The sequence below is a fragment of the Urocampus carinirostris genome, chromosome 4, assembly GCF_059441175.1.
Source record: "Urocampus carinirostris isolate Australia breed hairy pipefish chromosome 4, RoL_Ucar_1.0, whole genome shotgun sequence".
Lineage (NCBI taxonomy): Eukaryota > Metazoa > Chordata > Actinopteri > Syngnathiformes > Syngnathidae > Urocampus > Urocampus carinirostris.
This window is the reverse complement of record NC_142352.1, coordinates 6,399,046-6,415,231: the sequence shown is the minus strand read 5'-3', so window position 1 is coordinate 6,415,231 and position 16,186 is coordinate 6,399,046. Positions and strand designations below refer to the sequence as shown.

Here is a 16,186-nt window from a genome sequence, read left to right as displayed (position 1 = left end):
GCAGATTTTCACTTTTCGTGGGTGGTTTTGGTCGCCATTAACCGGGTCTAAAAAATAATAATAATAAAATAAAAATTAAAAAAATTAAGGTGCGCCGCTACTTCGCGGATTTTCACTAATCGCGGGTGGTTTTGGTCCCCATTAACCGCGATAACTGAGGTCCCACTGTACATTATTCCCAGAAACACATTTATCAAATCTGAACTGGTGTGCCTCCTTTCCTCTAGATGGCAAACGCGACCTTGTGCACCAAGTGTTGAACACGAAGAAAACTACACGAGATTTGATTGGTTCAAATTTACAAACACTCTTCCGCGGTAGAGTTTCAACTTTTCTCCTCGTTTCGTCTCCGAAAGTGAAATGTTTACAGTTTTGCAGTTCATCTTACGACGATAGCATGTTAGCTGTTGGCCGAGACTCTCCCTACGACTTTGCGGGAGACTTCAACCGCCGTTGGGTAAAATGTCTGTGCGGCGAACCCTGGTGGACTGCACCGTGCTCTCTCTTCAAGATCCCTGTCTGTTTTATCCTTGCTGCAATAATTGCTTCTGCAGAATGGATACGGACACAGGGGACACTACGAGGTAAGATAAGATTTAAAGTTGATTTTTTTATTTTTTTTTGCTAGCAAAATTATTTTGCAGGAAGTATAATTCTATGTACTGGTTCCATACCTGTAAACTTCCAGGGCTCCATGCCCTTACAAACTGTCGTATTTTCCCTTACTAAATACAAAATAATCTTACACCATATTTTTGTTTACAAACGTGTTTATTTATGTAGTTTAACATGTTATTTTGTACATGTGTTTCGTTATGTCATATATATTGTTAATGAATATTTTTGTTTTGAGATACTGAGTTGCTCGTCATGAGTGAGGTTTATTATAAAAAAAGTTCAAGAATTAAGTAGCTTGGACGTTCACTGTAGAAGGAAAAAAATACATGCAAATATAATTAAGTAGAATAATACATTTTCTTATTCAAATTATGAATTCATTTTCTGCATTAAATTATTGTTGGTAATATACTGGTTAATGGGAGAACCACAAACCTGTCTTTTTTTCATTTTCTCCTTTTATACTTCCTTTTTTCTTAACTTCTTTATCCAACATAATAATTCGTAATATAATGCATCGAAGCAAGTGAGTCGTTTGAGAGCCGGCTCTCTTTAATGAGTTGAGCCGAAAAAGCCAGTTCTCTAAAAAGAGACGGCCTTCCTTTCACTACACAACTACCACATGAAATCAAATGATGAATGATGCATGATGGGAAATCCCCAGGCGGCATGCACACAGTAGCATCAAACCGCTCACTTTGTTTGCAACGGAAAAAAACGATACCGAAATAGGGGCTATCGCAGCAAACTCGTTTGACTTGATTGATTTGCCGTATCGTGATAGTATGTGTATACCGGATGGTACCCATAATTGACAAATTTGCGTTTTTCCGTACAGATTTTCTTGCACGTTGCACACGTCTTAAGATGCATAATAAATGTACTTTGTACGGCAACAACGTACAGGTTGATAGGTATGCGGTTCGGAGCCTTTGCTCTGAATATGCTGGTCTACTAGAGATCCCAAGAGCCATGAAGAGATCTGCAGGTTTGCGAGCGTTCTCCATTCGGGCCCCGGTGCTGTGGAATGCTCTTCCCCCTGAGATTCGATCTCCAACCTCAGTGGAAATGTTTAAATCTAAGCTTAAAACAAACTTCTATTCTATAGCTTATGAATAACCTAGATTTTATGTTGATAATATATGTATTATTTGCCCTCCTGTAGGGTTTAGATCAGGTGATGGTGTCATAATAGTCTGTAGTTTGCAACAGTCTTTGATCAGTGCAGCCCTTTGAAACTCTGTGATTAAGGGTTATACAAATAAACATGACTTGACTATCCCCATCTTGTATCGCTGTTTAAATATGTCCCCCCCTTGTGATTTTCTTCCAAAGATCCAGGTGTTCCAGGTGTACCTTCAGCTGTTTCACGTGTCAACTGGAGTACAGATATCGTCTTTCGGTGCAGGTGACACGGGACTCGAGAATATTTGGAGTCACCGTGTTTGGCAGTTGCCTGAACCCTTTCTTTGGAATATCTGCAACTCAATTTCAAAGGTGAAAGCAATCATCTGAAGAAGAAAACTCTGTGGTGGCCCGTGCACTTCACAGCTAGGTCCTCAGTAGTGCTACGTGTGAATCAATCGATCCCTCAATAACTATTTTATGGCTATAAAACATTTACCTGAAGCTACAGCTGGGGTGTGATGAAAGAGCAGCAATAACCTTATAATACCTAATGCAGGATTATTTAGGAATATAGCCACATTTTCTATCTATCTACCATGGTCATATTCCTCGAGATGGGTGACCAAAAGCAAGACAAACACATACAAAAATAAAGAAAATAAAAAAGGGAACATGTAACAAAAACACACAAGAATATTTTGGGACCATGGCCAACCCAAATGCCCGAACACCCAAACAAGTTAAGCACCTCGGCACCCAAGTTGTTCATGCTTTCGTCCCTCCAGATGAAACTGGACATAAAAAAGCGGCCATGTCACTCGGGTCAGGGTGACACAACACACTCTTCTGTTCAACAGCAGGGCCCGGCAGCTTTCACTGGTTTACCCCTGCCGCATCATACGGGTGCCCAGCCCATCCTTAAGAACGCGTCCACAATCCCACTATCCTTTCACAACACCTCTCCACTCCTTTCTATCACCAACAAGAGCTCTAGCTTCCGTTATATTTAGACCTCTTTCTAGCCACATTTTACTCATTTAAAATAATTTTATTTGTGCACAAAATTCATCCTCCTGTTATCCCCTCAAGATTTCAATTCATGTCGTACAGGTGTCCTTGGGCAAGACACTGAATCCCTAATGCCCCCGATAGCAGGTAGTTGCCTTGCATAGCTGACGCTGCTATTGGTTAGTTAGTGTGTAAAAGTGTAAAGCACAGTGTAAAGCGCTTTTGGGAGGTCTTCATTGACTTGTAAAGCGCTATTTAAATGCAGACGATTTACATTATCCGTGTCTTTCAGTTCCACCACGAAGTTCTTATCTATCGCCATCAAACCTAATGCTGAAAGTCGAGCCTATCCTGTTATATTCCTGCTATAGGTTTTTAATCGATTTAGGGCTGAAAATGTCTGTTTTACAGAGGCAGTGAACGCAGGGATAATCTTCATTACGTCTTTTGTTTTATTTTGTATAACTGCACACTGAAAAAAGGTTTCACGCCACTCTAGCGTGCACTTGAACTACACTGGATTAAACTCTCTTTGAGCAAAGTGAACATCTATCAATACGTGTGCATTGGTAACTGACATTTGTTTGTGATTTGACAGAGTATTGGGAAACTCAGATGGACCTCCTGAAGAATCAACTAGATCTAAATTACTGCTGATGGCTGTTAACGACTGTTTTGTTGGCAGACATCTTGTCTTTGGAATAAAGGTATTTTGAACACCTTTAATCGAAATTATTCCATAATAATCGCTATTTTTCTGACCATACCAATATTTGGACCCGGCAGGTGACGGATCCTAAAGGTTTTCCATGGTCAGGAGATCGTAATCCTGGTACTCATGGGAACGATGACATGGCCCAGTTTACTGCTACCCAGCTGATTTTCTCTAAAGCTTTAAGTGCAAAAAGCCACTCCGTCCTGAGTTGCTATCAACTGCTCCTTATTAAAGTCGAAGACCATCAAGGGGAATCTCTGGATCCAGACAAGATCTGCGGCATTCTGACATCACCCAGACCTGGTATGCCTCAAGATTCTGCTGCCTGCAGCTTCAATAATGTCACCATCTCCCGTCTCTTTCCTCACTCCCTTCAAAGGTAATGCATTCATTATCTGCAGAGCCTTTCTCGTTAGCGTCAAAGATGAGCTGCAGTTTATCCCAAATGACTTTGTGTGAGATTTAAAACGTGAATATGTCTCCAGTCAATTGCAGGACATACTGAATGCAAATCTTTACTCTCAAGTCAAGTCATGTTTAATTGTATAGCCCTTAATCACAAAGAGTTTCAAAGGGCTGCACAGTCCAGACTATTGCAAACCACAGACTATTATGACACCATCCCCTGATCTGAAACCTACATGTGGGCAAATAATACACAGATATTGTCAACATAAAATATACTTTATCCAAATGCTATAGAATAAAAGTGTGTTTAAGCTTATATTCATATATATGTCAAGTCCTAAAGTAATTAATCAAATCATAGATGTTTTCAGACTTGTCCTTGACAACAACAGATCTAACATTAATTACAACAAGATTAGACATGGCGCTTCAGGATAAACTTGTAATGCAATCTTAAAAAGAGAAAAATAAAATATAAATAGTATAAAACGGCAAACATATTTACAAGGTATGGCTTGGAGACTGGCCAAAGTTGTAAGTGCATCGTTACAATTGTGCAATGAAAAAAGAGTGCATTGTAACATCCATCCATCCATCCATTATCTGTACCGCTTATCCTCAGTAGGGTCGCGGGGGTGCTGGAGCCCATCCCAGCAATCTTCGGGCAGTGGGCAGGGGACACCCTAAACTGGTTGCCAGCCAGTTGCACGGCACACAGACAACTCACTCGCTCATTGACACCTAGGGACAATTTGGACCGGCCGATTAACCTGATATGCATGTTTTTGCAATATGGGAGGAAACCGGAGTGCCCGGCGGAAACCCACGCAAGCACGGGGAGAACATGCAAGCTCCACACAGGAGGTTCGATCTCGTGACTTCAGAACTGTGCCGGACACGCGCTAACCACTGCGCTGCCGTGCTGCCCTGCATTGTAACAATAGTGGGACGAAAAATGGTGCAATAGTAGCAAGAAAACGCCCCAAAAAGTTGATAAATGAGATATCAATAAAAAAATAAATTCTATACACAGGCATGTATTAAAGGTTATAAAAATGAGGAAGAAATAATACTGCTATGCTATCAGGAATAGCAACTAAAGAGTCACTCGCTGTTGTTTCAGCCACCCCATTTGCTCAGGGTGTGATACATGGATACTGTAACTATGGTGGCCGTTGCTTAGCGCTCTCTGTTGGATTGTTTTTCCATTCGGCGTATACTGTTTTAATGGTTGAATAAGTTTGTCGAGTTGCCTTTCTTGGTTGGAACATGTTGTCACCAAAGTTTACAGTGCACATTGCCATTTTTTTTTATCATACTCTAAGTAGCCAGGATACCTCCTGAAGACTCTTTTAGCATGCTTTGAGTTTGTTTGCTGGGTGTTATCTTTCGCCTCTATCACTCTTTTTGACCATGTTGTCGTCCTGACACTTTCACGCGTCCTGTTATTCCTGTGAATAGATTGGCAGGTCCTCCTCACATTCTTCCTCTCTCCCGAATATTTGTCTGGAGCTAGCCTTTTCATTTTCATAGCGCCCTCGTTTTTTCCGGGGTTCGGGTAGTGTAATTTCAGTTTTTATAATCGACTTTTATTGAAAGTTTTAATTATTTATGTTATGTTATGTTATAATATGGCAATTATCCTTTTCGTTTTATTGCTCAGGCCTTTCTACAACACTAATCTTAAATATTCTCCACAACTACCAGAACTTGTAAACTCTTCAACTGAATGACACGTTAAACCATATAGCAACTAGCTTGTTGGGGGGTGGGGGGTATGTTCTACTAATGACTTTACAATTTAGAATGACAAAGACAAGACGTCCTGTCTTAAAAATGCATTATCTGGTAAAATAATTGGAATATGCTGATTAAATATATCCATCCATCCATTATCTGCACCGCTTATCCTCAGTAGGGTCGCTGGGGTGCTGGAGCCCATCCCAGCTATCTTCGGGCAGTGGGCAGGGGACAATCTGAACTGGTTGCCAGCACACAGGGACAGACAATTCGCTCGCTCATTCACACCTAGGGACAATTTGGACCGGCCAATTAACCTAACATGCATGCTTTGAAACCCACGCAAGCACGGGGAGAACATGCAAACTCCACACAGGAGGTTCGATCTCATGACCTCAGAACTGTGCCGCACACGCGCGAACCACTGCGCCGCCGTGCTGATTAAATATATAGTATATATATATTTTTTGCAAAAAAAAACATGTACTATTTCATCACATACGTTTTATTAAATCCTCTCATGCAGTTGAAACCATTGAATGCACCTTCCCTCACCGCTCCTCGAGGCAGATTTGCATTCGGTGAAACCGCACGAGTTCCCCATGCAAATGTAAACTTAAATCCCAGTCGCATTTGTTCTCCCTTGCAGATCACCGCACCACGACGGCAGCCTCACACCCACGCCGCCATGGCAACAATCACTGGGACTTATTACTTCATCTGCCGAACAGGAGCAGGAGGAAGAGGAGGAAGACGACTGTCTGTGTCAACACGAAGAAGAGCGCTCAACTGCCCAAAAGCAAAGACAGACCACGTTATTTGACACACCGCCATTCCCTTTGTGCACGCCCAGCAGAGATGTCACCAACTCCTCTGTGTTAAATCATCTGACACCGTTCGTTCCTCCACATGTCATTTCTAAGTCTGAAGTCTCCAGACGAACGCAAGATTCGTTTGAGTCACATTCGCTGGCGTGGGAGGATTTGCCTTTCTCTGAAAGTCTGACAGAATTTTTAAACGGGGAAGATAAATACTTTCAGGCAAAAAATGACAACAATTTGCAGGATGAACTGATTTCTGCGTGTACCAAAAAAGTAAAGGCATCAAGAAACAATTCCAGGATCTTAACGAATGCGACTAACAACAATGAAGACAACGCAGACGTCTACGATTGTTCTCTGGACCTTTTTGGTAGGAGCTCAACGGATCCACACAAGGAAGACACCCAGCTTTCGACAGATGATGTCACAAGAGCGAGAGATGCTCAACAAACACCTCCTCGAGAGATTTCAGCCCGCAGGGATTATCCACTGAGTTTTGACTTCAACCCATCTTCTCAGTCCACTCCCATTGTTGAGATTCACTCTTCCTCACATCTTTTATCATCTATAACACATAGAAACGTTTTAAAAAGACAAACCAGAAAGCACTTTCTTGCTATCAAGGGGAGGGTTCTGTACGGGAAGCGGGCAAATGTAGTTGACATGCCTCCAAGAAGGTCAGAGGACAGCTTTGTTGCTGTGCTTCCCACCCTTGGTCTACTGGAAAAAGGTTGCACTGGAGAAAAAACACTGTCACGTCCAGGACAAACAAAGCAACATAATGTTGTCGGAAATGATGGTTTTACACAAATAGATCAAATGTTTAATGAAATGGCAAGTAATGATCTGTCGGTTCACGTTGAAGCGTGTGATTTGTCCAGAGATCTGTTCTCGGAATCGGTCTGAAATTGTCTAGCTGCTCTTCTGTTTGAGAGAATCATGGACTGTATAGTCTTAAACAAGCTATTGCTGCTATAAAGAAAAGATATGAAATGAGTCAAAGTTTATATGTTTATTGAGATTGTTCATAAGATTTTAATGTTCAGAATTGTATTAAACTAATCACTTTTACGAAGGCATATCAATCAGCCACCTTTTGGATACCTTAAAGCACAGGTGTCAAACAGGCGGCCCGCGGGCCAGATCAGGCCCGCTAAGGGATCAAATCCGGCCCGCAAGACAACACTCAGAGAAGCGCAAGAGAAAAACGAGCTGCAGGTTGAAATATGACAACTTGATGTTGCCAAAGCCAGGTGCCTCGAACAAAGATGCTGTACTTGTATCTCTCTCTCTCTCTCTCCCGCTCTCTCTCACTCAGTCTTGCTCTCGTGCTCTCTCGGTCTTTCGCTCGCACTCTCTCGTGCTCTCTCTCACTCCTGATCTCGTGCTCTCTCGGTCTCTCGCTCGCACTCTCTCGTGTTTTCTCGCTCTCTCACTCTCTACTTCTCTCTCTTTCTTTCTTTTTCTCTCTCTCTTTCTCTCTCTCATTCTCTCTTTTTCTCTTTCTCTCTCTATCACTTTCTCTCTCTTTCTCTTTCTCTCTCTCTCTCTCTCTATCTCTGTGTCTTTTGAACTTCTTTGGCTCTAACTTCCTTTTTCCTTTTCTCTCTTTTCTCTTTCTCTCTTTCTACCCTTCGTGCTTTCTTGTCTCTTTTCTCTCCTGTTTTTCTATTTTTCTTTGGATTTCTTTCTTCATCTCTCTTTCTTTTCCCCCTGTCCCACGACTTTTTACCTCTTTTGTTTCTCACTCTCTCACCCTTCTTTGTCCCGCCCTCTCTCCTTTTCCCTCCCTCTTTCTCTTATTTCTTTATCTCTCTTTTTCTTTCTCTTCCATCTACTAGTCCGGCCCCAGACAGAATGTTTGTTCTATCGTGTGGCCCCCGAGTTAAAATGAGTTTGACACCCCTGCCTTAAAGGTTTTGAATTTTTTTGAAATGCTCTACTCGCTGTCCCCATCTTTTGATTTCAGTCGGCATTGCAACCTCTTTCAAACTGCTTGTGTGGCGCCTGCAAGTACGTGCATTTCTTAAATGCGCTTGAATAAACTTATTTTTTCATCTTTTTGGGGGGGTTTGGGTTTAGACTTTATTTTGAAAGAGTACTTGTCTTATTTTCACAATTTTCAAGCTGCACGAAGAGAAAACTGCGAGGACGAGCATGAAATCACTCGATAACTTCCCACCTTTCCTGCTTCCTAATGTGTTTCGAGTCCAGAACAGATTCGATAAAAGCAGGGGCGGCAGTAGCTTAGGAGGTAGAGCGCTCGTCTTGGGATCAAGAGATCGCAGTTCGAATCCCGGCTCCTCTGTGTTACATGTCGAAGTGTCCTTGGGTATGACACTGAACCCCTAATACTCCAATAAGCAGGTTAGCGCCTTACATGGCTGCATGGCCGCCACTGGGAAATGTGAAGCACATTGTAAAGCGCTTTGGGAAGTCATTGACTTGAAAAGTGCTATATAAATGCAGATCATTTCATGTGCACCATGTAAAGAAATATAAAGACTCTTTGAACTCAGTTGGGCAGTGTTAACACAAACGTAATAAAGAAAATATTCTCTTTTCAACTTTTTGAATCATTCAGTGCCATAACGTATAAATACGTTTTCAGAAGCATTGTTCTTGAGTGCCAAAATGTAAACATTTGTTTGTCTTTCCGTTTTTTTAAGAGCCTAGAAGAGAACCCCAGGTTCTGGAGCGTTCTCCATTCAAGCCCCTGAGATTCGATCTGCAACCTCAGTTGAACTGTTTAAATCTAGGCTTAGATTACACTTCTATAGCTTATGAATGAACTATATTTCCTGTTGACGATATCTGTGTATTTTTTGTTATTGCAACATCCGTGGCAGCCTGGTCATCCTGGAAGAGGGATTACCTCTCGTGCGGTCCCTTCTCAAGGTTTCTCCACTTTCCCCATGTTGAGGTTTTGGAGTTTTTCTTTGCCCTCATGTAGGTTTTAGATGAGGGGATGGTGTCATAATAGTCGGAGGTTTGCAATATGTGGTCTGTGCAGCCCTTAGAAACTCCTTGTGATTAAGGGCTATAAAAAAAAACATGACTTTTCTCATTAGTGATCCGGCCACGAGGCGTATTATGCTGAAGAGAAGGAGGCGGGGGTATTATGATGGACAAGATGAACATGGTTTTCTTTCATTCCTTGATAAAATGGTGAAAGTAAAAAAGTACTGTTTCAAATACAGTCCAAATGCCAACCCAAACTCAAAAGATGAAAAATTATTATTTAAGAATTGTACACAAATGCACGCGTGACAAAAGGAGCCTAAATGATAATTTCTGTGAGAAGATGGCCATCAGCAAAATGAATATATTTGAAGTTACATACACTATCTTGAAAGGAACACTGCGTAATATTTGACCACTATATGTCACTTGATTGTGCAGTTCAACCAAAAATGAGTGCTACCAAGCACGTGGAAAAATACAAACCTCGGACACTCAGTTACCAACACAGACCATGTTTCTTCTTTTTTGCCCAGCATTTCACAAGGTTTTTAAAAAGTGCACATTCATACTAAAGTTTATATATTTTTGCTTATCATTCAAAATACAGTGGAACCTCTGTTTTCGAACGCCTCTCAGTTCGGACAAATCGGAGTTCGAACGCTGGTACGCTAGGGTGCGATGCTGAGCGGCGTACGGGTGTTTTAGCCCCTAATTATGCCTCCGAAGAAGGTCGGTGCAAGCAGAACAGGTGAAAAAAAACAAGTTATTTGTCCAACTATTGCCTTTAAGAAAGACATAATAGCTAAATATGAAAGAGGTGTACGAATTTCCGATCTTGCTAGTGAATACAGCATGGCTAAATCTACTATCAGTACGATAGTAAAGAATAAGGAGGCTGTGAAATCGAGTGATGCGGCTAAGGAAGTTAGCGCTATAAGCAAGCAACTGCCGCAAGTTTTGGAAGAGGTTGAAAAACTTTTGAGGATTTTTCTCTCCCCACCGTCCACCACAAAGGTAAGAAATCCTATTCATAATTTTTATTTTTACACGTTCATGTTAGCGTAATCTTTCGTATGGAAGATTATGCTAACGCAAACATACAATTAGCCTGGGTTAGCTTCATGTTTACGTTAATGTTAAACATTCAGGGTGTTGGAACGGATTAAAAGGATTTTACATTACTTTTAATGGGAAAAACGATTTTCAGTGATCGACCAAATCGGTTTTCGAACAGGGTTCTAGAACGGATTATGGTCGAGAACCGAGGTTCCACTACTATATTTTTTTTCATGAGTGGAGTATTTTACCGCTAGAAGGCGCTAGATAATATTGAATCATTGAGTGTGAGACCCCTGCCTCCCTTCCTGAATTTTTATGATTGGCTCATCAAGTCACATGACACACGACCAAAAGCGGAAGTGGAGAGCTATTTTGCTTTTATGAAGAGAAACCAGTTTTTTTCACCGATTTGACACCAAAAACCGATCAAAGTGTCCCAGTTCTCAATGTTGTGACAACTCCACAGTCGCCGTGATGGATCAAGCTTCCATACTCTTTATCCTGTCGTTTGCTTTCTTGACGTCGGAGGTATGTATCGTAAAACGACGAAACTCGAGAATCCAAAGTGATCAAATATGGGCAGTGATTGAAGGCATTCCATATTTAATGGTTATCATAAATGATTCGATATAAACGCTAAATACACAGTGGATAGGATCTCAGCTGGTGACCTCAATGTTTTATAACTACCAAGGACAGAATGGACTAAGAAAATATATGAGAGCAGGGGGTTATACAAACAAGTTTGAGTTTTTTCTTTGCTTTAACCTTGCGGGTGCGTAGAACCGAGATTTAGGTCGAAAAGGGAAGATATATTTTATTTGTCTCTATACTCTGATGTCATGTCATGTTTATTTGTAAAGCCCTTTTTGACAAGGTATCTCAAAGGGCTGTACAGATTATTATTAACTGCAGACTATTATTAAACCATACCCTGATCTAAAACCTACATGAGGGCAAGGTAAAACTCAAAAACCTCAACATGAGGAAAATGAAGAAACCTTGAGAAATGACCTCACATGAGGTAATCCCCCTTCCAGGATGACCAGGGAATATAAGAAAAGGGAAGATATATTTTATTTGTCTCTATAGTCTGTGGTCATGTCATGTTTATTTGTAAAGCCCTTTTTCACAAGGTGTCTCAAAGGGCTGTACAGATTATTATTAACTGCAGACTATTATTAAACCATACCCTGATCTAAAACCTACATGAGGGCAAGGTAAAACTCCAAACCCTCAACATTAGGAAAATGAAGAAACCTTGAGAAGGGATTGCACATGAGTTAATCCCCCTTCCAAGATGACCAGGCTGCAACGGATGTTGCATTAACAAACAATAAAATTAAAATAATTAGATCTAAAATTAAATATATGCGTCATTAATTAATCACATTGTACATGAAGATTTAAAAAAAAAACATATTTCTATATTTTTCTATTAAATTACTTATTTGTTTACTTTGTTTATTATTTCGTAAATTGATTTGTTAATTAACTGGGATGGGCTCCAGCACCCGTGCGACCCTACTGAGGATAAGCAGTGCAGATAATGGATGGATGGATTACGCCCGCTTTGAGACTGGGAGGTTCGGGTTCGCGCCCCGGCCGAGTCATTCCTAAGACTTAAAAAGTGGTCGGCGGCGCCCTCTCTTGGCTGCGGCTGCATCGGGTCAGATGCAATCGACATTTCGTTCTGTGTACATTGTTACACAGAATGACAATACAAGGAAATTATTATTATTATTATTATTATTAGTTAATTACTGTAAGTCATGATCCACAAATATATTTTAACCTAGGTTTACACATTTTTTAAAGGAAACACATTTAAAACTTTCCTTGATATTTCACAGTTTCCATCTAGCACATGAGAATACGAGTGTTGTGAATAAATTAAAACTGAGATTAAACGTATTTTCTGGTAATTAATCATAATTAATCACGGATATAGGAATGGGGGGGAAATCATATTTTCTCTTTTACTGTAACTTGTAATGAATCAGATGTGTATCTGTATTACATTTTAATTAACAAATTTTATAGACAACTGTGGTCTGTTCCATCCTTTGAGACTCCTTGTGATTAAGGGCCATCAGATCATAAAATGTATTGTTTTTGTGAAAGCACAACAAAACTTAGTTTGGAGCATCCTGTCATCCATTCACAGTTAAAGAGAAAATACAAAGATCCCTAAATATTTAGAATATATATAGATAAGAACAGGGCAGCACGGCGGCGCAGTGGTTAGCGCGTGTGCGGCACAGTTCTAAGGTCTTGGAAACCTCATGTGTGGGTTAGAATCCAGCTACCGGACTTCCTGTGCGGAGTTTGTATGTTCTCCCCGTGCTTGCGTGGGTTTCCTCCGGGCACTCTGGTTTCATCCTACATTCCAAAGACATGCATTTCAGGTGGATTGGCCGGTCCAAATTGTCCCTAGGTGGGAATTAGCGAGCCAATTGTCTGTCCCTGTCTGCCCTGCGATTGGCTGGCAACCAGTTCAGGGTGTCCCCTGCCCACTGCCCGAAGACTACTGGGTTGGGCTCCAGCACCCCCACGACCCTACTGAGGATAAGCGGTGCAGCTAATGAGATGAGCTAGATAAAAACACAATAACCATACATTATCTGCACCGCATATCCTCAGTGGGGTCGCCGGGGTGCTGGCGCCCATCCCAACTCTCTTTGGGCAGTGGGCAGGGGACCTAAACCGGTTGCCAGACAGTCACAGAGCACACGGAGACCGACAAAACACTTACTCATTCACACAAAGGGATGATTAACCTGACATGCATGTTTTTGGAATGTGGGAGGAAACCTGAGCACTCAGAGGAAACCCACGCTAGCACATGGAGAACATGCAAACTCTGCACAGGAAGGCTGTTAGCTGGATCCCAACCTCAGAACTGTGCCACGGACTCGCTGCCCACCCAATATCCAAAGATATACAAATAAACATGACTTGACTTCACTACATAGCAGGCCCTCGTTATCTCAGGGGAATCCACAGCGTCAATGTACGATATTCTCTCACAATATTGAATAGCCTTTATGCCACCCGAAAATGATTTATTTTGTAGAACGATTTAGATGATGTCCTTAAAAATGTCCTTACAGTATTTACATCAATTTTGGAAATCATATACTCTGCATCCCTTGGATAAATATACTAAAGAAGATTAATATAGCATGCATTTCTTTGGGTATTCTATGTTCTAAGAGTCGCCAGCGATACTAGTTTAAGTTTGAAACATTATTTCTTTTGTTTTCTAATTTTTTTGTGGGGAAAAGTTGTTTTCTTGTTTCGATTCTGACTATTCTTCCCTGCAAGGAAAAAAAAGGAACAGGAGTAGACCCAAGCTTCAGCCTACTCCTTCTGGTCACATGTTTAAGTATTGTGTCATTGTATTGTATAGTTGTTTGTGTGCCGATAGTTTATTGTTCCTTTTGTTAATTAATGATAGAAACTGGCACAAAAGGCACAAAAACAAATACAATCTTTAACAAGAACGTAAATTTGATCGCTCAGTGAACATGTGTTTCCTCATTCTCGACGATAGGTGAAGTTAAAACTGTTTTATGACTGATAATGACCTACTTCTCACTGATCAGAACACTGCGTTCCATCGAAAACAATGCTGTCAGATTTGTTGTCACCGTTGTACATACGGTGAATTTATCCACGCCAGGAGTTGTAAAAAATGACCCTATGAATGAACGACAGGCCTTTATTGTCATTATATAAGTATATTGGAATTGGAGAGCGTCCTCTTTTGGTACTAGTAAAACAAATCAAAAAGGGGAAAATGGATCAAAACGTTAGAATAAATACTTACATCTAGTTTATCTATCTACCCTGGTCATATCCCTCGAGAGGGATGACCGACAGCAAAGACAAACACATACCCACATACAATATAAATACATAGATGTATGTGGTATGTATGTAGAGTGGAACCTTGGTTCTCGACCATAATCCGTTCCAGAACCCTGTTCGAAAACCGATTTGTTCGATCACCGAAATCATTTTTCCCATTAAAAATAATGTAAACCGTTTTAATCCGTTCCAACACCCTGAATGTTTCCCTTGAATGTTTAACGTCAACATAAAGCTAAACTAGGCTAATCGTACGTTGGCGTTATCGTAATCTCCCGTACGAAAGATTCCCCTAACATGAACGTGTAAAAATAAAAAAATCAGGTCGTTTACAAGTCATTTAGCACCCAGGTCTCCACAACAATTGGTGAGCGGTTCATTGGAAAGGGGGCTCCGTTCCAACACCCTCAATGTTGGGCTCCGTTCCAACACCCTGAATGTTTAACGTAAACTTAAAGCTAACCCAGGCTTATCGTACGTTCGCGTTATCGTAATCTTATGAATAGGATTTCTTACCTTTGTGGTGGTCAGCAAAAGGAACTCGCACACCTTTATATTTGGCTATTATTTCTTTCTTAAATGCAATAGTTGTACGCACTACTTTTCTTTTTTCACCTGTAGCAACTTTGCTGCTTGCACTGACTTTCTTCGGAGGCATAATAAGGGGCTAAAACACCCGTACGCCGCTCAGCATCGCACCCTAGCGTACCGGCGTTCGAAGTCCGATTTTTTTGACCCAACGGCGAAGCGAGAATTTCTCGAAATTTTTGGTCGGACACCGATTTGTTTGAACTGAGAGGCGTTCGAAAACCGAGGTTCCACTGTATTTATATTATTGAAATATATTAAATATGTGTATATTTATGGTGGCAGTTATAGAGCACACTATGCTCATGAATGCGGTAGATAGGAGTTCAGGATGGTGACACCTCTTGGGAAGTAACTGTTCTTCATTTTGTTAGTACATGCTCTGGTGCACCTGAAGCGCCTTCCATAATGAAGCATCACAAACTGCTGGGGACATGGATGCTACCTGTATTTGATGGTGTTTTGGGCTCTGTTATGGCACCTACTGGAGTAAATGACCATCAGGGTGGGGAGAGGGCAGGCAATGATGCACAGTGCTGCCTTTACTGTCCTCTTCAGTCTCCCTTTGTCCACCTTAGTGTACCTCCTGTACCAGATAGAAATGCAGTAGGTCAGCTGGCTTTCGATGGATGATTGGTAGAAGGATAGTAGCAGATTCCTGTCTAGGTTGCTCTTCCTGACTACTCTCAGGAAGTTTAGACGCTGCTGTACCCTTTTTTTATCATGGCTTTGGTGTTTGCTGTCCAGAACAGATAAGCAGAGATTGGGAATGATGTGAAAATGTTCCTGTCGCAGAGACATCCAGAATCTACAAATATCTGTATTTCCCCACAGATAAACTGCCAAGAAGCCATCCTGCACATTTCAGATGGAAATCGAGATCAGGAATTCTGCATCCTTTACAATCACTCATGGACCCCCCTGGCGACAAGCCTTGATGCTGCAGTAAGTTTATCGCTAACCAAAAACAAAACAATAAAAACTGGGGTACTTTGTATTGTAAATGTCAGTCAGACACTACAGAAAAGCGTGGGTATAGCATGGAGTGCCTCAAACAAAGTCAGATCGGAAGCTTAATCAGATAAAAGATCAATGTCATACTTTAAATACTTCATTCATTTGTAGTCAGTTTATCTAGTTAATTATTATTGAAGCAAAACATACACACCAGCTTATACATAGGATGTTTTTTGTTTCATAATCTAAAATAACAACAATAATAATACAGTAATCCCTTTTTTGCAGTTAGAGGAACTAAAATCCC

General features: G+C 41.0%; 2 protein-coding genes across 3 annotated transcripts in view; both read left to right on the top strand.

The window, feature by feature from the left end:
* The first annotated feature begins 269 nt into the window (after nucleotides 1-269).
* On the top strand, nucleotides 270-7,509 carry ddias (DNA damage-induced apoptosis suppressor). Its single transcript, XM_088333129.1, has 5 exons — nucleotides 270-584; nucleotides 1,954-2,115; nucleotides 3,353-3,461; nucleotides 3,541-3,848; nucleotides 6,267-7,509. The coding sequence occupies exons 1-5, from the start codon at nucleotides 463-465 to the stop codon at nucleotides 7,342-7,344; spliced, it is 1,779 nt and encodes a 592-aa protein (XP_088189255.1). The 5' UTR covers nucleotides 270-462; the 3' UTR covers nucleotides 7,345-7,509.
* Nucleotides 7,510-10,792: 3,283 nt separating this feature from the next.
* The window catches only part of sppl2a (signal peptide peptidase like 2A), a 30,592-nt gene continuing 25,198 nt past the window's right edge, over nucleotides 10,793-16,186 (top strand). For both annotated transcript variants that reach the window (XM_088333128.1, XM_088333127.1), the window contains exons 1-2: nucleotides 10,793-10,989; nucleotides 15,757-15,867. In XM_088333128.1, coding sequence (XP_088189254.1) covers nucleotides 10,936-10,989; nucleotides 15,757-15,867 — 165 coding nt within the window. In that variant the 5' untranslated portion in view covers nucleotides 10,793-10,935. The remainder of the gene's footprint in view (nucleotides 10,990-15,756; nucleotides 15,868-16,186) is intronic.

What these genes read in the sequence shown, in the direction of transcription:
- ddias (XM_088333129.1), top strand. Translation starts at nt 463, where the DNA reads ATGTCTGTGCGGCGAACCCTGGTGGACTGCACCGTGCTCTCTCTTCAA. An exon ending in GACACAGGGGACACTACGAG is followed by an intron (nt 585 to 1,953) that starts GTAAGATAAGAT and finishes TTTCTTCCAAAG; the next exon opens with ATCCAGGTGTTCCAGGTGTA. An exon ending in TTTCCTCACTCCCTTCAAAG is followed by an intron (nt 3,849 to 6,266) that starts GTAATGCATTCA and finishes TCTCCCTTGCAG; the next exon opens with ATCACCGCACCACGACGGCA.